This window comes from Myotis yumanensis, unplaced genomic scaffold (genome assembly GCF_028538775.1).
Source record: "Myotis yumanensis isolate MYYU_CA2020_CCGP unplaced genomic scaffold, mMyoYum1.0.hap1 SCAF_11, whole genome shotgun sequence".
NCBI classification, from domain to species: Eukaryota; Metazoa; Chordata; class Mammalia; order Chiroptera; family Vespertilionidae; genus Myotis; species Myotis yumanensis.
In genome coordinates, this window is record NW_027223762.1 from 59844034 (window position 1) to 59865869 (window position 21836).

General features: G+C 41.5%; 1 protein-coding gene across 1 annotated transcript in view; it reads left to right on the top strand.

Annotated features, from left to right (window-relative positions):
• Positions 1–21836, top strand: part of LOC139020116 (nephrocystin-1-like) — a 94046-nt gene that overhangs the window by 39923 nt on the left and 32287 nt on the right. Inside the window, exons 12-14 of the mRNA XM_070429739.1 lie at positions 1368–1442; positions 13978–14088; positions 17469–17551. Of these exons, the coding sequence (XP_070285840.1) occupies positions 1368–1442; positions 13978–14088; positions 17469–17551 (269 nt within the window). The remainder of the gene's footprint in view (positions 1–1367; positions 1443–13977; positions 14089–17468; positions 17552–21836) is intronic.

Sequence of the window (21836 nt, forward strand, 5' to 3'; positions counted from 1 at the left end):
GAAACATCAATCAGCTGCCTCCTGCACACCCTGTACTGGAGATGTGCCTGCAACCATGGTACATGCCCTTGACCGGAATTGAACCTGGGACCCTTTAGTCCGCAGGCTGATGCTCTGTCCACTGAGCCAAACCAGTCAGGGCTCTCTTTATTTCTTGATGTATCTGGCTAAAGGTTCATCAATCTTGTTTATCTTTTCAAAGAACCACCTCTTGGTTTCATTGGTATTTTGTATTTTCGTTTTTAGTCTCTATGCCATTTATTTCTGCTCTAATCTTTATTATTTCCTTCCTTCTGCTTACTCTGGGCTTTTCTCATTGTTCTCTTTCTAATTCTTTAAGTTGTAGGGTTAGTTTATTATTAATTTTTCTTGTTTTTTTGAGATAGGCCTGTAGTGCTATGAACTTTCCTCTCAAGATTGTTTTTGCTGTGTCCCATAGATTTTTGGTTGTCATGTGTTTATTTTAATTTGTTTCCAGGAATTTAAAATAATATATTTTTATTGATTTTAGAGAGGGAGAGGAAAAGGGAGAGAGAGATAGAAACATCAACGATGAGAGAGAATCATTAATTGGCTGCCTCCTGCACGCCTGTAAGATACTGCTAACTGCCTACAGTAGGGACTTAGAGGGCAGAGAATTGAATTTGACCTCAGATGACATGTTTGGGATAATTTATAATTACTTTTAAAGATTAGTTTTAGAAGTGCTATACTAAAATATTTTTTATTGAAGATAAAATTTGTTACCTGTTCTTTGGAAGATGTCAATTTTGACTGTAACTTTGTAGAATTTGAACTTTTCTTTATAGTTTTGGCTCCTCCTTTGTTTCGTTGTTTTATGTATATTGTGTGACTGACTTCTTCAGTAGCATTTTATGAGATTAAATTGCAGAAAGAATACAATTTATGGGCCTTGAGAGCTTGAAGAAGATGGAACCATATATATGAGCTGTTAGCCTTGTCTGTCTCAGGGGCAGGGTGACAGACTACACATGAAATGCTCTTATGGGTCACGTTTCTTAAAAGGTCATTTTGTACCTGAAACTTACTTTTCTATCTCAGATATTAAGTATTTCACTTAATATAATTTATCACTAATGCAAAGATATGAGTCTGAATTCATTTTATTAGTCCTTCTCTGTTTTAAAAAGTGCTTTAACACTTGTTTTTTGTTAATCATTTAAAAAATTATATATGTACTTGATGTTAAAAAATCAGAAATGACAGAATTGCACAACGTAAAAAGTGAAAGATCCCTTCTCCCTCTGCTCCACGCAATTTAGACACTGTTAACTGTTTAGGGTGTGGAAGTAGTGGTGTTTCAGAGAGCTTTCTACATGATTTCTAATGGGAAAATCTCTTTTCAGGTTCTGAGCAATATTCATACAGTCAGAGCCACATGGCAGCCTAAAAAGCCCAGAACATGGACCTTTTCTCCCCAGGTGAGTCATCTGCTGAGTGAATGGAATGAAAGATAAATTTCTTTTACCTGTTAAGTGTCATGCAATTAATTTCTAAGGTGAGGCTGTCAAAGTGTATTTCTGAAATGATATACTATAATATTTAGCACAGACTATATGGGATCATATTTAAATCTTTAGATTATTTAATGTTCTTTGAGGACTTCGACAAAAATTACTCATGTTTCTGACTCAGCAAAGTTATAATTCCTTGTATCATTTCATTCAGTGGATTTTAGGGCTCAATTCTGAAAAATGCTCGCTGGAGGAAGATTCCAAGATGGCTGCAGACTAGCAGGAAGCTCTGTCCACTTGCTTCCAGCACCAGATTGGGCTTGTGGCTAAATTGCAGAGCATTCAACTTGAAAAGCCAGTTGAAATGTAGCTGATCTGAATTATTATGAGTAGGGAGTGTGGAGAGGGGACAGGAAGAGATAAGGAGAGGGTGAGCTGCGTGGCTGGGAAGCCAGAGGGAAGGTGTGGCAGTCCAGCCCCCGTCCTCTGGTATCATCGGGCAGTGGTGTATCGGTCCACTTGAGACTCTCAGACCACACCATCACATGCAAAGAGTGATTGCTTTGTCACAACACCAGCCTGGGAAGTTCACCTCAATCTGTGTCTATGGGAGGAGCCGTGCATTGGAATTTGGGGCTGGCAGAAGGGTCTGACCAGTACACCCAGAAGTGAATCTGAGGGACTCTGTATTCTGTGGAAGAACTTTTTGTGGAGTTCAGGTGGGGAGCTGGACAGCATTGGAACAAAATCCAACGAGCTCCACAAGTAGCAGATCCAAAGTTTCTTTTACTTCTTTCTTATCTTTTTTCTTTCATAATGTTTGTTTCTTTCTTCCCTTTCATTCTATTTTTTCTTTCCATTTTTTTTAGTTTTTATTTATTTTATTTTTTCCTTTTCTCTGATCCCATGGAAGAGGATCAGTCCTGTCTACCTCGAGTGTAGGACAGGTGCCCCTTCTCCCACCAGGGCAATGGCTGGTTCTGCCCCACCCTGCTATAGCCTGAGACCAGAGGGAATGGCTCTGGGCTGGATATCTGTGTCCATGTGACTGGGTCTGGCAGCATAAGGGTCTTGGATATTTGGCCAGGTCTGAGCCTGGGCGGAGGCCCTGCTGAAAGATTGGCGTGTGTAGTGGGGATGATTTTTATTTTTTTTCAAATGCCTTTTGCTTGGGGTGGCAGAAAGGGGATGTCAGTGAACCAGGCAGAGCTGAAGCATTTGAAGGAGAGGAAGTGCCTGCCACCGCCTCTTACAAGGTATAGGTACCACCCCCAACACAAGTCTGTTTAAACCATCCTAACCAGAACCTAGATACCCCTACACAGCCCAGTTCAGTGGGGGAAGTGAGAGCAGCTCACAATAGACATATTCAAGGTACAAGACCTGAGGCAGACCCAGCCTCTGCCCTATGGAGGCCCTACCCCCTGGACTACTTGTGGCTCTGTCCTGGCATGGTTCAGTCAGGTTGCCCAGGGCCAGGCAGGAACAGTGACTCACAATGGTTTTGACAGAGAAAAACAAGACCAAACCTGAAACAACATGAAACTCAACAACAAAAGACTAAAAAAAACCATACTAAAAGACACAAGACCAAAAGAATTAGAGGAAACAAACAAACAAACAAACAAAGAACTGAAAAAAGAGAATATGAAAGATGGAAAAGAAATAGAATAAGAATAAAAAAAGAAAAAATTAATGAAATAATACTAATTTTCAAGCAGTAATAATAATAAAATAAATCTAGAATAGGAAAAGAAAAACAGGAAAAGAAAAGAGAAAAGAAAAAAATAAAAAGAAAAACTAAAAAAAGGAAATAAATAGAAAAAAAGAACAGAATGAAAGGAATTAAATAAATAAAAGATATGAAAGAAAAAAGATAAGAACAAAAGAAAAAAAAAACTTTGGATCTGTTACTTGTGGAGCTTGTGGGATTTTGCTCCAATGCTGTTGAATCTGCCCCCATGATGTGTCAGTCCTGGGTGGCATGACATGGTTGGGATTGAGCCTCCCAGTCAGCAAGCCTGAGTGCTGAACCCTCCCATGAATGAGACAACAGCAATGAAGACCCAAATACAACAGTAGGGCCCACATAACCCACACAAGGGACATTCCTAGAGCACCCAGCTCAGAAGATAAAGGAGATTGCACTACCGGGTCCCACAAGAAGGCCACTGCCCAAAGACTGGGAGGATAGCAGCCTTATCCAATACACAGAAATAAACACAAAGAAATAGCACAAATGGGAAAACAAAGAAATAGGCCCAAATGAAAGAACAGGAGGAATCTTCAGAAAAAGAGCTAAATGAAATGGAGGAAAAGCAATTTATTGGAAACAGAGTATAAAGTAATAGTTTTTAGAATGCTCAATAGCATGAAAAAGATATAGAAATAATGAAAAACAACAAATTGGAAATGAAGACTAACATCTATACATATAAAAGCCAAAGCGACTGAATGACCGAACGACCAGTTGCTATGATGCACACTGACCACCAGGAGACAGATGCTTAACGCACAGGATTGGGCTCTCTCCTGTCTGGATCGGGCCTGTGGGGATCGGGTTCCCTCCTGTCTGGATCAGGTCTGCAGCAATCAGGCCAAAACTGGCTATCCAACATCCCCCGAGGGACCCCTGATTGCAAGAGGGTGCAGGCCAGGCTGAGGGACCCCACCGGTGCATGAATCCATGCACCAGGTCTCTAGTAGCTGAAATAAAGAATTAACAATTATTCTTAATTAAGAATTAATTAAGAATAAAGAATTAACCACACATTAAGAGTGGTTAGAGGAAGCAGAGGATTGAATCAGCAAATTAGAAAACAAGGTAGAAAAAAACAATCAGAGAAGTAAAAAGAAAAATAGTTAAGAAACATGGGGATGGTTTATGGAATTTTTGGGACAACATGAAACAGAACAACATCCATATTATACTGGTGTGAGAGGGAGAAGAAAATGAGCAAGGGCTAGAACCTGTTTGAAGAAATAATGACAGAAAACTTTCCTAACCTGGTAAAGGAAAGAGTCACTCAAGTTCAGGAAGCACAGAGAGTCCCAGTAAAGGGGAACACAAAGATCCACATCATAATTAAAATGGCAAATGTTAAAAACAGATCATCTTAAGGGCAGCAAGAGCGACAGTAAGTTACTTACAAGGGAGTTCCCATAAGGCTGTCAACTGATTTCTCAACAGAAACACTACAGGCTAGAAGGGAATGGCATGAAGTATTCAAAGTAATGTAAAGCAAGGCTCTGAAACCAAGATTACTCTCTCCAGCAAGGCCATCATTCAAAATTGAAGGTGAAACAGATTCCCAGACAAAAACAGTCTAAAGGAGTATATTAACCCCAGCATTGCAAGAAACGTTAAAGGGGCTGCTGTAAGAAAAAGAAGAAATAGAGAGAGGAGCACTGGCATGAAGAATAAAAATGGCTTTAAATAAGTACCTATCAATATAACTATAAATGTAAATGGCTTAAATGCTCTAATAAGAAAACATAGGTTAGCTGAATGGATAAGAAAACATGGCCCATATATATGCTGTCTACAAGAGACACACTTCAGAACAAAAGACTCACACAAGATGAAAGTGAAGAGATGACCTTGGCTAGTGTTCTCAGTGGTTAGAGCATTGGCCTGTACATCAGAGGGTCGTGGGTTGCGGGTGTGCTCCCATCCCTGGTCAGGGTGCAACGTAGGAGGCAGTCAGTCGATATGTCTCCTCTCTCTCTCTCTCTCTCTCTCTCTCCCTCCCTCCCTCCTCCCTCCCTCCCTCCCTCCCTCCCTCCCTCCCTCCCTCCCTCTCTTCCTCCCTCTCCCTCCCTCTCCCCCCCGCCCCCTCTCTCCCCTTACACTTTCTCTGAAAAGCAATGGGAAAAAATATCCTCAGGTGAGGTTTAAAAAAATGCCCTCTGATGTAAAATGAAAACATAAAGGTAACGTTTAGGAAATGTTTTTCAAAAATGAAATCTGTGTTAATGAGAGCTGTACTTTCTTCAGATAAAATCGAGGACTGTCAAGACTGGAACAAAAAGGACTGGCATTTAGCCCAGTGATTTCACACCACTGAGTCAGTACTGCATAGGGGGCAGTGAAGACAAAGATGTCTATGTTCTCTTTTTTTGTAAAGTTGTATTTATTGGTGCTACTTGCAAGAGGAGAGACCATCCAACATGGGGAACCAGTAAAGGGATGTTAGGAAGGCCTTGTTATGGGATTAGACCTTGTGTTAGGATTTTGAGAATCTAGAGAAACTTTGAATTGGGTGCTCTCAGAAACTGGAGCAATAATTTGGTATCTTCATAAATTTAATCTGGGAAGCAAGAGAAACAAAGAGGTTAAAACTCTATTTGGGATTAGATTCCAGCGTAAGATGGCGGCTGGCAGGACGGACTTGAGGGATAGGAAGTGAGTGAGTGAGGGGATGAATGGAGAGTGTGTGGACATGTGTGGTGTGTGAGTGAGTGAGGGACAGTTAAATCCGGCAGGAGCAGCAGAGGCTGGTAGACCAGGCTCTCTGGGACACGGAGAGACTATCACCGCTGCGCCACTCCCCGGACTGCGGGACCCACGGAACCCACGCCATCTTAAAGGGGAGAGCGGCCTTTTCTAGGAACTCATCAGCACCACAACCCAGACAGGCCTTGGACACTGCCCGTGACCCGGCAGCCACTCCGGCAAAAATCCTGCAGCCATACCCGCAGACTCTGGGACTCTGCACCGAAGGAGCAACGTGCCCCGACAGCAGTAAGTGCAGTCTCCCCCTCCCCAGCGGCAGACCTCCCACGTTGCTCGTGTGTTCGCGTGTCTCCAGCGCGCAGGTCTCTGGGGCACACCACTCCATAGACTCCTCTTAGGAGTCACTGGGAGACTAAACTGGGTGTGATTTTGTACAGACACAGGCTCACTGCCACCCAGTAGAAATTCTGAATTCCCTTTGCCTGAATAACTGTCGCCACACACCCAGCTGCGCAACTTAAGTGCCAGGGCCCCCGCAGCGCCAGGGCCCCACAGAGTGTATCAGAGCTCAGCGCCAGGGGAACTGCGCAGGCAAACTGTACTGCCACAGTTGCTCACTCCCCCTCAGCCCATCTACCAACAGGGCACTTTGGGGAAGCCGTGGTGAGCCTCTGCTAGGTCCGATCTTGGACTAATACGGATGCACTCCCCTGGGCACTGGGCAGTAGACATTCGGAATTCACTCATCTTGGATACCCGCCCAAAGCGTGCCAGGGCCCTTCGGAGTGCTTCATTGCACCTGCGCTAGCAAACTCACTGCGTGTGCTCCTGTGTGCTGCTATGGGGAACGCGAGCCTATCCACCACAAGTGCACCAGCAAAATCTGAGTTTCCCCACCCCACAGCTGCAGAACTCTGGACACTACAGGTGCATGCTTTTCCAGCGCACAGGTCTCCCAAGACCACGGCTCCACAGGCAGCCCTGGGGCCCCGCTGCGAGCCCTGCTGGTCGTGCACTTAAACAAGCAGGGGTGCACTGCTGGGCTGTAGAAACGCTGGATTCCCTCTTCTCGGATACCTGCCCACAGACACTGCAATCCAGTGGCTTCAGTGCCAGGGCCCTTCAGAGTGTGTCAGTACACCCTGCAGGCAAACACACCATAGGTGCCTCTGTGAGCTGCTGCTGGAATCGCATGTATCCAACCACGGAGGCAGCAGCAAAAGCTGAGTCTACTTACTCCACAATGACAGAACTCTGGACACAACAGTCACACTTTGCCAGAATGCAGACTTTCTGAGCCCCACCACCCCAATAGACGGTTCCTGGGTGTCACTGTGAGTCCCTGCGGGGCACGCGTGATTTCAATCAAGGGCATAAGACAGCAAAAATTGGAGCACCCCCTCCACAGCTGCTGACTTTTAGACACCTCAGTTGCGCCTTTCCAGCTCAGAGGCCTACATCAAGAGAACTCAAATAGCCCAAGTAGGGAGCTACACTAGACTACCAAACCCTGGAGACCTGAGAGGTCACACCAGTAGCACCATACCCTAAAGAAACTGGGTAGCAAAGCAATCAGAACTACAATTAAAACATTACAGCAAAACATGGGAAGACAAAAAAGCAACCCACAAAGGAAAGAAAAAGAGGAGTCACCAGAAAGGGAGTTAAATGAAATTGAGGCTACTAACTTATCAGAGAAAGAATTCAGAGTAATGGTTATAAGGATGCTCAAACGGCTGGATGACAAATGCACACAACTCAATGAGAATTAAAAGGAGCTGAATGAGAATGTCACCAACATGAAAAGGAACCAAGAGGAACTGAAGAATGACATAGCTGCAATAAAGAACACAATGGAAGGCTTAAACAGCAGACTAGAAGAGGCTGAGGACCACTTCAGTGAATTAGAAGACAAGGTAGGAAAAAACACACAAACACAGGAGCAACTGGGAAAAAATCTTAAAAAGCAAGAGACGAGTCTAAGGGAGCTTTGGGACAATGCAAAATGAAACAACATTTGCTTAATAGGGATACCAGAAAGAGAGGAGGAGAAGCAAAGATTAGAAAACCTGTTTGAAGAAATAATGACAGAAAACTTCCCTGATAGTGGTAAGAAAAAAACTACACAAGTCCAAGAAGCACATAGAGTGCCAAACAAGATGAACCCCAAAAGACCAACGCCAAGACACATCATAATTAAATTGGCAAACACCAACGACAAAGTAAGAATCTTACAGGCTGCCAGAGAGAGACAGAAAGTTACCTACAAGGGATCTCCTATTAGAATATCAGCTGACTTCTCAACAGAAACACACCAGGCAAGAAGGGAATGGAGTGAAATATACAAAGTAATGCAAAGCAAGGGAATGAATCCAAGAATACTATACCCAGCAAGGCTATCATTCAAAATTGAAGGTGGAATCAGAAGCTTCACAGACAAAAAAGGGCTAAGAGAGTTTATTACCACCAAACCAGCAATGCAAGAAATGCTAAAGGGACCGCTATAAAAAGAAGAAACAGAAAGACAAGAAGAAACACAAACATTAAGAATAAAAATGACCACAAACACTTTTCAATAATAACGTTAAATGTAAATGGATTAAATGCTCCAATCAAAAGACACAGGGTAGCTGAATGGATAAGAAAACATGACCCATATATTTGCTGTCTGCAAGAGAACCACCTCAGAACAAAAGATTCACACAGACTGAGAGTGAAGGGATGGGAAGAAAATTTTCAGGCAAATGGAAATGAGAAAAAAGCTGGGGTTGTGATACTTATATCTGACAAAATAGACCTCAAAGTAAAGGCCATAACAAGAGATAAGGAAGGCCACTACATAATACTAAAGGGAGCAATTCAACAAGAAGATATAACTCCGGTAAACATATATGCACCCAATACAGGAGCACCCAAATACATAAAACAGCTTCTGGAAGATATCAAGGGAGAGATCAATAGCAATACAGTCATAGTAGGGGACTTTAATACCCCACTGACATCACTGGATAAATCCTCTAAACAAAAAATCAGCAAAGAAACAGCAATCCTAAATGACTCACTAGATCAGATGGACTTAATTGACATCTTCAGAATATTTCACCCCAAAGCTACAGAATATACATTCTTCTCCAGTGCACATGGAACATTTTCAAAGATAGACCATATATTAGGACACAGGCAAAGTCTCTTCAAATTCAAAAGAATAGAAATCGTAACAAGCATCTTCTCAGATCACAATGGCATAAAATTAGAAATCAACTACAATAAAAACATTGAAAAAAAATCAAACACTTGGAGGCTAAATAGCATGCTATTAAGCAATGACTGGGTTACCAGAGAGATCAAAGAAGAAATAAAAAGCATCCTGGAAACAAATGACAATGAAAACACAACAATCCAAAACCTATGGGACACAATGAAAGCAGTCCTGAGAGGGAAGTTCATAGCTCTACAGGCCTACCTCAAAAAACTGGCAATAAATGATCTAATGCTACAGCTCAAAGAGTTAGAAACAGAGCAACAAGAAAAGCCCACAGTATCCAGAAGGAAGGAAATAATAAAGATCAGAGCAGAAATAAACAACATAGAGACCAAAAAAACAATACAAAAGATCAATGAAACCAAGAGCTGGTTCTTTGAAAGGATTAATAAGATTGATGAACCTCTCGCCAGGCTCACCAAGAAACAAAAAGAGAGAGGACCCAAATAAACAAAACCAGAAATGAAAGAGGTGAAGTAACAACTGACCCTACTGATATACAAAGGATTGTCAAAAAATACTATGAACAACTCTACTCCAACAAACTGGACAACCTTGATGAAATAGACACATTCCTAGAAAAATACAAGCTTCCAAAACTCAACTAGGAAGAATTAAAAAACCTGAATAGGCCAATAACTACTGATGAAATTGAAACAATAATCAACAAGCTTCCAGCAAATAAAAGCCCTGGACCAGATGGCTTCACAGGGGAGTTTTACTGAACATTCAAAGAAGAACTAAAGCCAACCCTTCTCAGACTATTCCAAAAAATTCAAGAGGGAGGTACACTTCCAAGCTCTTTCTATGAAGCCAGCATTACCCTAATCCCAAAACCAGATAAAGACACCACAAAGAAAGAGAATTACAGGCCAATATCCCTGATGAACATAGATGCTAAAATCCTCAACAAAATTCTAGCAAACCGGATCCAGCATTACATTAGAAAGATCATACACCATGACCAGGTGGGATTTATTCCAGGAATGTAAGGCTGGTACAGTATCCGCAAATCAATAAACGTGATACATCACAAACAAGTTGAGAGACAAAAATCACATAATCATATCGATTGATGCAGAAAAGGCATTTGACAAAGTCCAACACCATTTTCTGATAAAAACGCTCAGCAAAGTGGGAATAGAGAGATGATACCTCAACATAATAAAAGCCTTATATGAAAAACCTACAGCCAACATCATACTCAATGGGCAAAAACTAAAACCATTTCCCTTAAGAACAGGAATAAGACAGGGATGCCCACTTTCACCACTCCTGTTCGACATAGTACTGGAAGTGCTAGCCAAAGCGATAAGACAAGAAGGAGAAATAAAAGGCATCAAGATTGGAAAAGAAGAAGTAAAATTGGCATTATTCACAGATGACATGATACTGTACTTAGAAAACCCTAAAGACTCCATCAAAAAATTATTAGATGTAATAAATGAATTTGGCAATATAGCAGGATACAAAATTAATGCTAAGAAATCTATGGCATTTTTATATGCCAACAGTGAACTTACAGAAAGAAAAATAAAAAAAAAACAATCCCATTTACCATTGCACCAAAAAAATTAAGATACCTAGGAATAAACTTAACCAAGGAGATGAAAGACCTCTACCCAGAAAACTGCAGGACATTGAAAAAAGAGATAGAGGAAGACATAAACAGATGGAAGAACATACCGTGTTCATGGATTGGTAGAATCAACATCATCAAAATGTCCATACTACCCAAAGCAATCTATAGATTCAATGCACTCCCCATTGAAATACCAACAGCATATTTCACAGATCTAGAAAGAATTCTCCAGAAATTCATCTGGAATAAAAAAAAACCCCGAATAGCTGCTGCGATCTTGAGAAAGAAGAACAAAGTAGGAGGGATCTCAATACCAGATATCAAGCTGTATTACAAGGCCACTGTTCTCAAAACTGCCTGGTACTGGCACAAGAACAGACATATAGACCAATGGAACAGAATGGAGAACCCAGAAATCAACCCAAACCACTATGCTCAATTAATATTTGACAAAGGAGGCAAGAACATACAATGGAGTCAAGACAGTCTCTTCAATAAATGGTGCTGGGAAATGTGGTCAGACACATGCAAAAAAATGAAACTAGACCACCAACTTACACCATACACAAAAATAAACGCAAAATGGATAAAGGACTTAAACGTAAGACAGGAAACCATAAGATTATTAGAGGAATCCACAGGTAACAAAATCTCAGATATATGCCGAAGGAATTTCTTCACTGACACAGCTCCTAGGGCAATGGAAACTAAAGGGAAAATAAACAAATGGGACTACAAGACAACAAGAAAACCCACTGCATGGGAGAACATATTTGCCAATGTTATCTCCAATAAAGGTTTAATCTCCAACATTTATAGGGAACTCATACAACTTAACAAAAGGAAGATAAACAACCCAATCAAAAAATGGGCAATGGACCTAAATAGAAACTTTTTGAAAGAAGACATACATAAGGCTGAGAGACATATGAGAACATACTCAAAGTCACTAATCATCCGAGAGATGCAAATCAAAACAACAATGAGGTACCATCTCACACCTGTCAGAATGACAAATCAACAAACGACAAGTGCTGGCAAGGATGCGGAGAAAGAGGAACCCTCATTCACTGCTGGTGGGAATGCAAACTGGTGCAGCCACTGTGGAGAACAGTATGGAGTTTCCTGAAAAAAACTAAAAATGGAACTTCCATTTGACCCAGTGATCCCACTTCTAGGAATATATCCCAAGAAACCAGAAACACCAATCAGAAAGGATATATTCATCCCTATGTTCATAGCAGCACAATTTACAATAGCTAAGATTTAGAATCAGCCTAAGTGACAATCAGTAGATGAATGGATTAAAAAACTTTGGCACGGGGGATGGGAGCATGAGTATGCGGGGTTTGGGGGGAGGATTGGGGTTAATAAGGGGGAAGAAGACACATTTGTAATACCTTAACTAATAAAAAAAAATAAAAAAACTTTGGCACATCTACACAATGGAATACTATGCTGCTGTAAAAAGGAAGGAACTCCTACCATTTGCAACAGTGTGGATGGAGCTGGAGAGCATTATGCTAAGTGAAATAAGTCAGAGAAAGACAAATATCACATGCTCTCCCTCATTTGTGGATTATAAGGAACAACGTAAATCGATGAACAAAAACAGATGTAGAGACAGAGAAGCATTGATCAGATGCTCAAAACTCGGAGGGAAAGCAGGGGAGGGTGGGGGTGAGGGGGAAAGATCAACCAAAGGACTTGTATACATGCATATAAGCATAAGTGATGGATGTGGACAACAGGGGGTGAGGGTGAGGGCAGGATTGGGGGGGTGAAGGGCCATTGGGGGATAAGGACACATTTGTAATATCTTATTCAATAAAGAAAAAAATAAAATAAAACTATTTGGTAGGGAACACAGTCACTGATGTTAGCTGGGAGAGTGCCATGTTTGATCATTTTTTTGCTCTGTGTTGAGACATGACTATAACGTGGGCCTGTCTCTGTCTTGCTCCGTCCTAGTCACAGAGAAGTCTGTTCTAAAGCTGGTGTTCTGTGGAATGGCTTACATTCAGTAGGAGAAGCCATGGCCTAGCTGTGGGGCCAACCCAGCTCCCAGCTGACAGCTGTCAGGGCTCCTTTCTTCGTTCTCTCTCTTTAAATATATGTACATGAATATGTAACCATATTTAGGACCATGTAGTTTATTTCACTTAATGTTTTTTCTTCCCTCACGTTTTCATTGCTTTAGTATTTACTTCCCTGCCACACTAGTTCCCGTGTGTCCCTGCACCCTAAGAACCTTCATTAACTTCCTCTTATGGCATCAAAAGACCTTAAAGCAGGACAGAGGCGCCCGCACACGTGTGCTGGAGTGCGCACACGTGTCTGGAGTACAACTCCTGAAAGCCCCTGTGATCCCCTAAGCTTCCTCCTGCTGGTATTTTGGCACAACACTTCATAGTCCTGTTATGGTGTGTCTGTGTATGTGAAGAGTTTGGAGTAGAGTTTTCTAATGTTTTCTGATATAGAGGTGAACTGTTTGGAAGGATAAGTATGTTGAATGAAATTAAGCATCGTGAAGTACAAGGCACCTTTCCTAGGTATTGAGGGAACTTACATGGTGCTGGGGAAGAAACCTATGCACATATAATAACAATTTCTCTATTTGTGGAGCCCTAGCCATGTGCATTATCTCATGGAATCCTTAGAGCACCCTACAGAGTGTGTACTATTGGGAACTGTCTCAATGACAGAATGTAGCAGTTATGGGCCTCCTGTGCTGTGGAAGCACAGAGGAGGGAGAAATTAACTACAGGCTCAGGAAGGTTTTGTCGAAGGGAAACTAGGCCTTGAAGGATGGTGGGGTTATATTGGCAGGAAAGAGGGATGTGGTTGTCCCAGGAGAGGGAGGAGAATGAGCAAAGGGAAATTCACAGGGCTCACATGCCAATGTGTGTATGAAATCTTTAATTTTAGCTCTGTTCACAAGGAACTGTGGCCACTATAAAGATCTTATATGTGCAAATGACATCCATCACACCTCTGGGCGCGTAGGTGTAGTACTTGTTTTACTTAGCCTCTCTAAGGAAAGGGTAGTGAACGTAAAGTTATTTTCCTTTAACACAAAGTTAAAGTTTTACATTTCAAATCATTGGTTCAGATGAGTCCAGTGCATTTACAGGTGAATGGAGCTGAACACTCCCCCCAGTTTGAATTTTTATTGGTGACTTTAGTTTTCTTATTCTTTCAGGTTACTGGGACCTTGCCGTGCTTGCTTGATGGTGATTGTTTTATCAGGTCTAATTCTGCATCTCCCGATCTTGGAATATTATTTGAACTTGGAATTTCTTATATTCGTAATGTATGTCAGTTAACAAATAAGGCTTTCTCATGTATCAGTTGAAAGGGAAGATTTTTTAAAAGCTTGTATTTACAAGTAAAATGATTGATATATTTGTTATAGAATTTTAATCCTTGAGGAATGGGAATGGCAGTGATTTTAATTTTATATATAGTGCTGCTTATTCAGTAGCACTTAAAATTAAAGTGTAAAAGATGCTCAACATCACAAATCACTGGGGAAATGCAAATCAGAACCATAGTGAGATATCATCTCCCACTGTCAGAATGGTATTATCAAAAAGATAATTGCTAATGGTATTATCAAAAAATGTTGGTGAGGATGTGGAGAAAAGGGAACTCTCCTGCACTGTTGGTGGTAATGTAAATTAGTGTAGCTACTATGTAAAACATTATGAAGGGTCCTCAAAAAATTAAAAATAGAACTACCATGTAACCCAGCAGTTTCACTTCTGGGTATTTAATCTAAAGAAATCCAAAACACTATTTCGAAAAGATGTATGTATCCCTGTATTTATTCCAACATTATTTATAATAGCCAAGATATGGAAGCAACCTAAGTGCTCATAAATAGACTATTGGATAAAGAAGATTTGATAATATATACAACAGAATATTACTCAGCCATAAAAAAGAATGAAACCTTGACATTTGCAACAACATAGATGATCCTTGAGGGCATTATGCTAAGTGAAATAAGCCAGAGAAAGGCAGGTACCATATGATTTCGCTTATACATAGAATCTAAAAATATACAAGCAGGCTCATAGATACAGAGAACAGATTGGTGGTTGCCAGGGGTGGCGGGTGGGAAGGTGAGAAGAAAAAAAAAAATGCGGTGTATTCTGTGCAACACCAGAAAACCTTACTACTGTGTAGTGATTGGTGACCGAAAGAAAAAACACAACCCTCTTTCAAAGAAGCAAAACAACCTCAAATAGGGTATATGCTGCATATAGGTTGAAACCAAACAGTGGCAACAGTCATATCTCAAGTTCTAAGGGTTATCTGGCAGATAATATAAATGAAGAATGCCACAATTCCACAGCTATTACCTATAGTCCTAAATATTACTATGAGGTTAGAAGGTGAAAAACAACAACAACAAAGCAATCTATTCCCATAAAATAATTTCCTGAGGCTCTGCTCAAAATTTTCATCTGTACCTCAATAGCTAGGAGGGACATATGGCCACCCCTCGCTGAAAAGGAAGTATATTTTAGCTGGGCATATTGCCCTTCCCTCCTTGAAAAAAAAAAGTGAGGTTATCATAGTAGTGAAGAAAAGGGAAAAATATTGGGCAGAAAAAAAAATTAAAAATAAACTAATAGATAAGAGTGTATTTGTTTACATTTATAGCTTGAGTGAACTCCAATGCTTTGAAGAATGAAAATGTGGAAAGGATGGGACTTTGCAGAAAGTGATAGATGTTGGTGGCGTTCCAGCACAGCAGTTTCCCTCTGTCCTAGAGGCAGAGGGCACTTAGCCTCGTGAATGTGGGTTCAAGTTAAGGGACCTGGCAGAGTGGTGATTTTTTTTTCATTTTATAACACTTTGCTTTATTGCACTTTGTTTTTTTTTTAAATTTTTTTATTGCTTAAAGTATTACAAAGGGTATTACATATGTGTCCTTTTTTCCCCCCGCCCTTTACAATCCCCTAGCCTCCCTTACCCCCCAGTGTCTTATGTCCATTGGTTATGCTTATATGCATGCATACAAGTCCTTCGGTTGATGTCTTACCCCCCTCCCTCCTGCCCCCCAAACCTCCCCGGCCTTCCCGCTGCAGTTTGACAATCTGTTTGAGGCAGTTCTGCCTCTGTATATATTATTGTTCAAAAGTTTATAATGGTCTCTATTATCCATGAATGTATGAGATCATGTGGTATTTTTCCTTCATTGACTGGCTTATTTCACTTAGCATAATGCTTTCCAGTTCCATCCATGCTGTTGCAAATGGTAAGAGTTCCTTCTTTTTTACAGCAGCATAGTATTCCATCGTGTAGATGTACCACAGTTTTCTAATCCATTCATCTAGTGATGGGCACTTAGGCTGTTTCCAGATCTGAGTGGTGATTTTTTAAAGGGAATACCAGGAACTTGGATTAGTTTAACATCATTTAAACTATTGAACCAGTGGTTGTGGGTCTGTGATAGTAGTTTTATGTCTCCATAGTCGCTTGAAAGGTATAGTATATATACTGGGCATCATGATAACCCAGAGAGCCCACTGTTCTTACATCGGTGGTCTTACACTGTCCTTTAATTTCTTAAGGCAAATCCATCCATCTGTGTAGTGTTGATAGGACAGGAGTGGAGCAGGTCCCCGAGTGGGCCCCAGTGTCCCCCAGTGGCCTCTGACAGTTAACAGTTGGGCAAAGTTCTGAGCAGGAAAGACCCTTGAACGATTTAACTTGTTCATTTATCTGCAAGGGTGACAAGGCTTCCTGACCTCAGGTGCTGTCAATGTGATTTGAGCTCATCCCATCACCTGTCACTCAGGGGACTCGAGGACCTGCTGCCACCTCATCAGTCAGGGAGAGAGAGAGAGAGAGAGAGAGAGAGAGAGAGAGAGAGAGAGAGAGAGAAAGAGAAACATTGATTTCTTCTACTTATTTATTCATTCATTGGTTGATTCTTGTATGTGCCCTGACTGGGGATCAAACCTCCAATATTGCTGTATTGGGACAATGCTCAAACCAATGGAGCTACTTGGCCAGGGCCTCTCAGGTGTAGAGATTTTCAGAGGGGTTTGCATATCACCATGAGCTCTGCAAGTACAAAGGGACTCTTCTGTGCTTCACTTTATTTTCTTGTGAAGAGTTGTTTAGTCTAAAGTGAATACTAATTTTGTACCTTTAAAAGGACCTGGTATGTGCTTCAGTCCTAGCTGGTTTGGTTCAGTGGATAGAGCATTGGTCTGCGGACTGGAGGGTCCAGGGTTTGATTCCTGTGAAGGGCACATGCCTGGGTTTTGGGCTCAAGGCAGCCAGTCAATGATTCTGTCTTATCATTGATGTTTCTATCTCTCATTCTCACTCTCTCTTCCTCTTTGAAATCAATAAAAATATATTTTAAAAATAATAAATAAATAAATAGCCGAAACCGGTTTGGCTCAGTGGATAGAGCGTCGGCCTGCGGACTGAAAGGTCCCAGGTTCGATTCCGGTCAAGGGCATGTACCTGGGTTGCAGGCACATCCCCAGTAGGAGATGTGCAAGAAGCAGCTGATCGATGTTTCTCTCTCATCGATGTTTCTAACTATCTATCTCTCTCCCTTCCTCTCTGTAAAAAATCAATAAAATATATTTAAAATAAATAAATAAATAAATAAATAAATTGGACTGTTTCAGACATTGTTTCATCTATGTTTTTATTTCCTAGTCAACTGGTGAAAGAGGAGAATTAAGCTGTGGCTGGGTGTTTCTTAAACTTTTTGATGCCAATGGAATTCCTATTCCAGCAAAGTAAGTTGGTTATATATTCCTTCTAAACAGGTAACTTTGTAGATCAGTTTTTAGAATCTAGATACCTCAGATTTGCCAAATGTATGCTCTGTTAGCATTTCAATAGCTTATGGGGAGAAGGCTTTGAATCTTGCTTTTATGTTCCTTCAGGTAGGGTATGAAAACAGCATGTAAGTCTCATGCTAGGGAGGGGAAGTGACATTTAGAAAAGGGATTTTAAAACATATTTGTACAAACTGTCTGCCGAGAATGTTCTTCAGTAATTTTGTGTGGGATTAGTACTTTTCACAGTGCTGAAACAGCTCAGTTCCCTCCAAAACGAGGGAGAGCTAAGTCCAGGGTCCCCAGGGCCTCTGTGACTCTGCATTTCTTATGTAGGTGGGACATTGAACTTGTTATGGCAGCCACAGTAAGCAAATTTAATACTTAAGACCAAAAGGTGGGTTTCTGGTCAAGATGGTGGTGTAGGTAAACATGGCATGCTCCTCCTCCCACAACCACATCAAAATTATAGCTAAACTACAGAACAACCATCATTCAGAACCACTTAACATCCGGCTGCATGGAAGTCCTACAACCAGGGACTTAAAGAAGAGACCATTTTGAGACTTGTAGGAGGGATGGAGATGCAGAATAGGCTGGTCCCACACCCTGTGTGTGCTGGATATAATTTGGGAGGGATATGTTGGTTGCTGAGGTCCCCCCTGAGGAGAGGAGGTCCCAGCCCCACACCAGGCCCCAAAGCCCAGGTTCCAGTGCCAGAAGAGAAGTCCCCATTACTTCTGGCTGTAAAAACTAGTGGAGAGTGTGACTGAGTGAGACATAGGCTGCTGGAGTCCCAGGTAGTTCCTCTTTTACATATATATATTATATATATATAATATTTTTATTGATTTCAGAGAAGAAGGGAGAGGAAGAGAGAGATGGAAACATCAATGATGAGAGAGAATCATTGATCGACTGCCTCCTGCATGCCCCCTACTGAGGATCGAGCCCGCAACCTGGGCATATGCCCTTGACTGGAATTGAATCCTGGACCCTTCAGTCCACAGGCTGACACTCTATCTACTGAGCCAAACCACTTAGGGCCCAGGCAGTTCCTCTTAAAGAGTCTGTGCATGGACTTACTTGCTCCCTGTGAGTTCTAACACTGGGGCAGCAGCTGGAAAGCCATCATAGATGTATGGGATGGAAGTGAATTGTTTATCATCAGGGCAAGAAATAGAGGGGCAGCTTTCTGCCAGACAAAAGTGATGGCAGAGGCCATTGTTCCTTCTCCGAAACCCCCGACCCCCAAGGAGCTGTCAGGCAGGTGCCATACCTGAGTCTCCATCAACCTGGTTAACACTGTTCACATCACTCGGGTGATTCCCTGAGACTACCCCACACCCAACTTGTGGGCCCACCCAAGCCATTTCCAGTGGGGTTTTTTTTTACACAAACTGCCTTCTTGGCTCCTGCTGTAGACTTTCCTAAAGTCTCTCAACGGTTCACAAATTGCAGACAGACAGCATCTGGCCTTGGTGTGTCCTATACCTCTTGCTAAGTGGCCCCAAGCCTGGCACTAGTGGCAGCTGGTCTTGGTTTGCAGCTTGGCCTCTCCTGGGGACTTTTAAAAAATATATATATTTTATTGATTTTATACAGAGAGGAAGGGAGAGGGATAGAGTTAGAAACATCAATGAGAGAGAAACATCGATCAGCTGCTTCCTGCACACCCCCACTGGGAATGTGCCCGCAACCAAGGTACATGCCCTTGACTGGAATTGAACCTGGGACCCTTCAGTCTGCAGGCCAATCAATACTCTGTTTACTAAGACAGACCGGTCAGGGCTCTCCTGGGGACTTTTAAGCCCAACACAAGTAGCAGCCATCTGCAGATCCATAGCTTGTGCTGGGTGGTGCTAGGCAAAGCACAAGTGGTGGCTGACCTTGCACCTCCTGGGAGGCCCCAGAGCCAGTGCACCCAGCAGACAGCTTCAGACCATGCCAATTATAACCCTACCACCTCCATGAGTGACACACTCAAGGGGTGGACACAGTGAGCACCAAAGCCCCACTTAAGCAAGTCCTGCTTTATTGCATTAGCTCTTGCATAGCAGCAACTCTATTGTAGTCGCCGCCAGTCTTTGCAGTCAGTTGGCCTGAGGATCAATCCCTCCTAGTGATGCCAACAGCAATCGAGGCTTAACTACAGCAGGACAGTGCATACAATATGCACAGAGGTGCACCTGGAGCTTCCAGCTCGGGTGACTGGGGAGGCTGTGCAACTGGGCCCTACAGGACACCTACTACACAAAGCCACTTTACCAATTCCATGAGACATAGCAGCTCCACCTAATACACAGAAACAAACACAGGGAAGCAGCCAAGATGTGGAGACAAAGAAATAGGTCCCATATGAAAGAATAGATGGTATCTCCAGAAAAAGAATGAAATGAAATGGAGGCAAGCAAACAAACTAAGAGAAAATAATGGTTATAAGGATGCTCAAAAAACTTAGTGGGAACTTAGACAGCATGAAAAAGGACTTAGAAGCCATAAAATAGGACCAGTCAGTAATGAAGGCTATACTAACTGAAATGAAGAAAAATTTACAGGGAATCAACAATAGAGTAGAGGAAGCCGAGAATCAAGTCAGTGATTTGGAATAGTATGAGGAAGCAAAACACAGCAAAAAGAAAAAAGAATAAAAAAATATGAAGAGTGTAAGGAGCCTCTGGGACAATTTCAAGTGTACCAACATTCGCATCATGGGGTGCTGTGAGGAGAAGAGAGGGAGCAAGAAGTTGAAAACCTATTTGAAAAAATAATGACAGAAAACTTCCCTTACCTGGTGAAAGAAATAGACATACAAGCCCAAGAAGCACAGAGTGCCCCAAACAAGATTAACCCAAAGAGCCCCACACCAAGACACATCATAATTAAAATGCCAAAGGTTAAAGACAAAGAGAGAATCTTAAAAGTGGCAAGAGAAAGATAGTTACCTACAAGGGAGAACCCATACCACTGTCAGCTGATTTCCCAACAGAAACTTTGCAGGCCAGAAGGGAGTGGCAAGAAATATTCAAAGTGATGAAAAGCAAGTTCCTACAATAAGATTACCCAGCAAAGTTATTATTTAGAATCGAAAGACATATAAAAAGCTTCACAGACAAGAGAAAGCTAAAGGTTGGAGTTATCACCACCAAACCAGTATTGTATGAAATATTAAAGGGTTTTCTTTAAGAAAAGAAGAAGAAAAAAGATTAAAAAAATGAATAACAAAATGGCAAATACATACTTACCAACAATTGAATCTAAAAAACAAAATCAATGAACAAGTGGAACAGAAAGAAACTCATAGTTGCAGGGAACACTCTCATGGTTGCCAGATGGGAGGAGAGATCGAGGGATGGGCAAAAATGATGAAGGAATTAAGGAGTACAAATTGGTTGTTACAGAATAGTCATGGGGATGTAAAGTACAGCATAGGAAATATAGTCAATAAAATTCTAATAACTATGTATGTTGTCAGATGGGTATGAGATATATTGGGATGATCAATTAGGAAGTTGTATAATGTCTAATCACTGGGGTGGGGGTGTGTGTGCACCTGAAACTAATATAATACTGTATGTCAGCTGTAATTGAATAATAAAAGTGATTAAATGGCAAAAAAAGACCATATGGCAAGCTGGTAGCAAATATTTATAATACAGGATGGGGAAAAGTAGGTTTATAGTGTTGCATTTGCAAAACAATTTATTCTTGCATTATTTATTCATTATTGTATTATTTTCTTTTTTTTTCTTAATCCTCACCTGAGGATATTTTTTTCCATTGATTTTTAGAGAAAGTGGAAGGGAGGGAGGCAGGGGAGAAGGGGGAGAGAGAGAGAGAGAGAGAGAGCGAGAGAAGTATTGATATGAGAGAGATACATTGGTTGGTTTACTTCTGCACATGCCCCAGTTGGGGCTGGGAATGAACCTGCAACCCAGGTACATGCCCTTGAATGGGAATGGAATCTGTGACCCTTTGGTGTGTGGGCTGACGCTCTAACCACTGAACACACTGACAGGGCAAAGACAATTACATTTTAAAATGGGCACACACATAGAAATCTAACTTTAAAATGGCTACACACATAGAAATCTAACCTTAAAATGGTTACATACACACATACTGTAAATCTAAATCTAGGACAGTGGTCGGCAAACTCATTAGTCAGAGCCAAATATCAACAGTACAATGATTGAAATTTCGTTTGAGAGCCAAATTTTTTAAACTTAAACTATATAGGTAG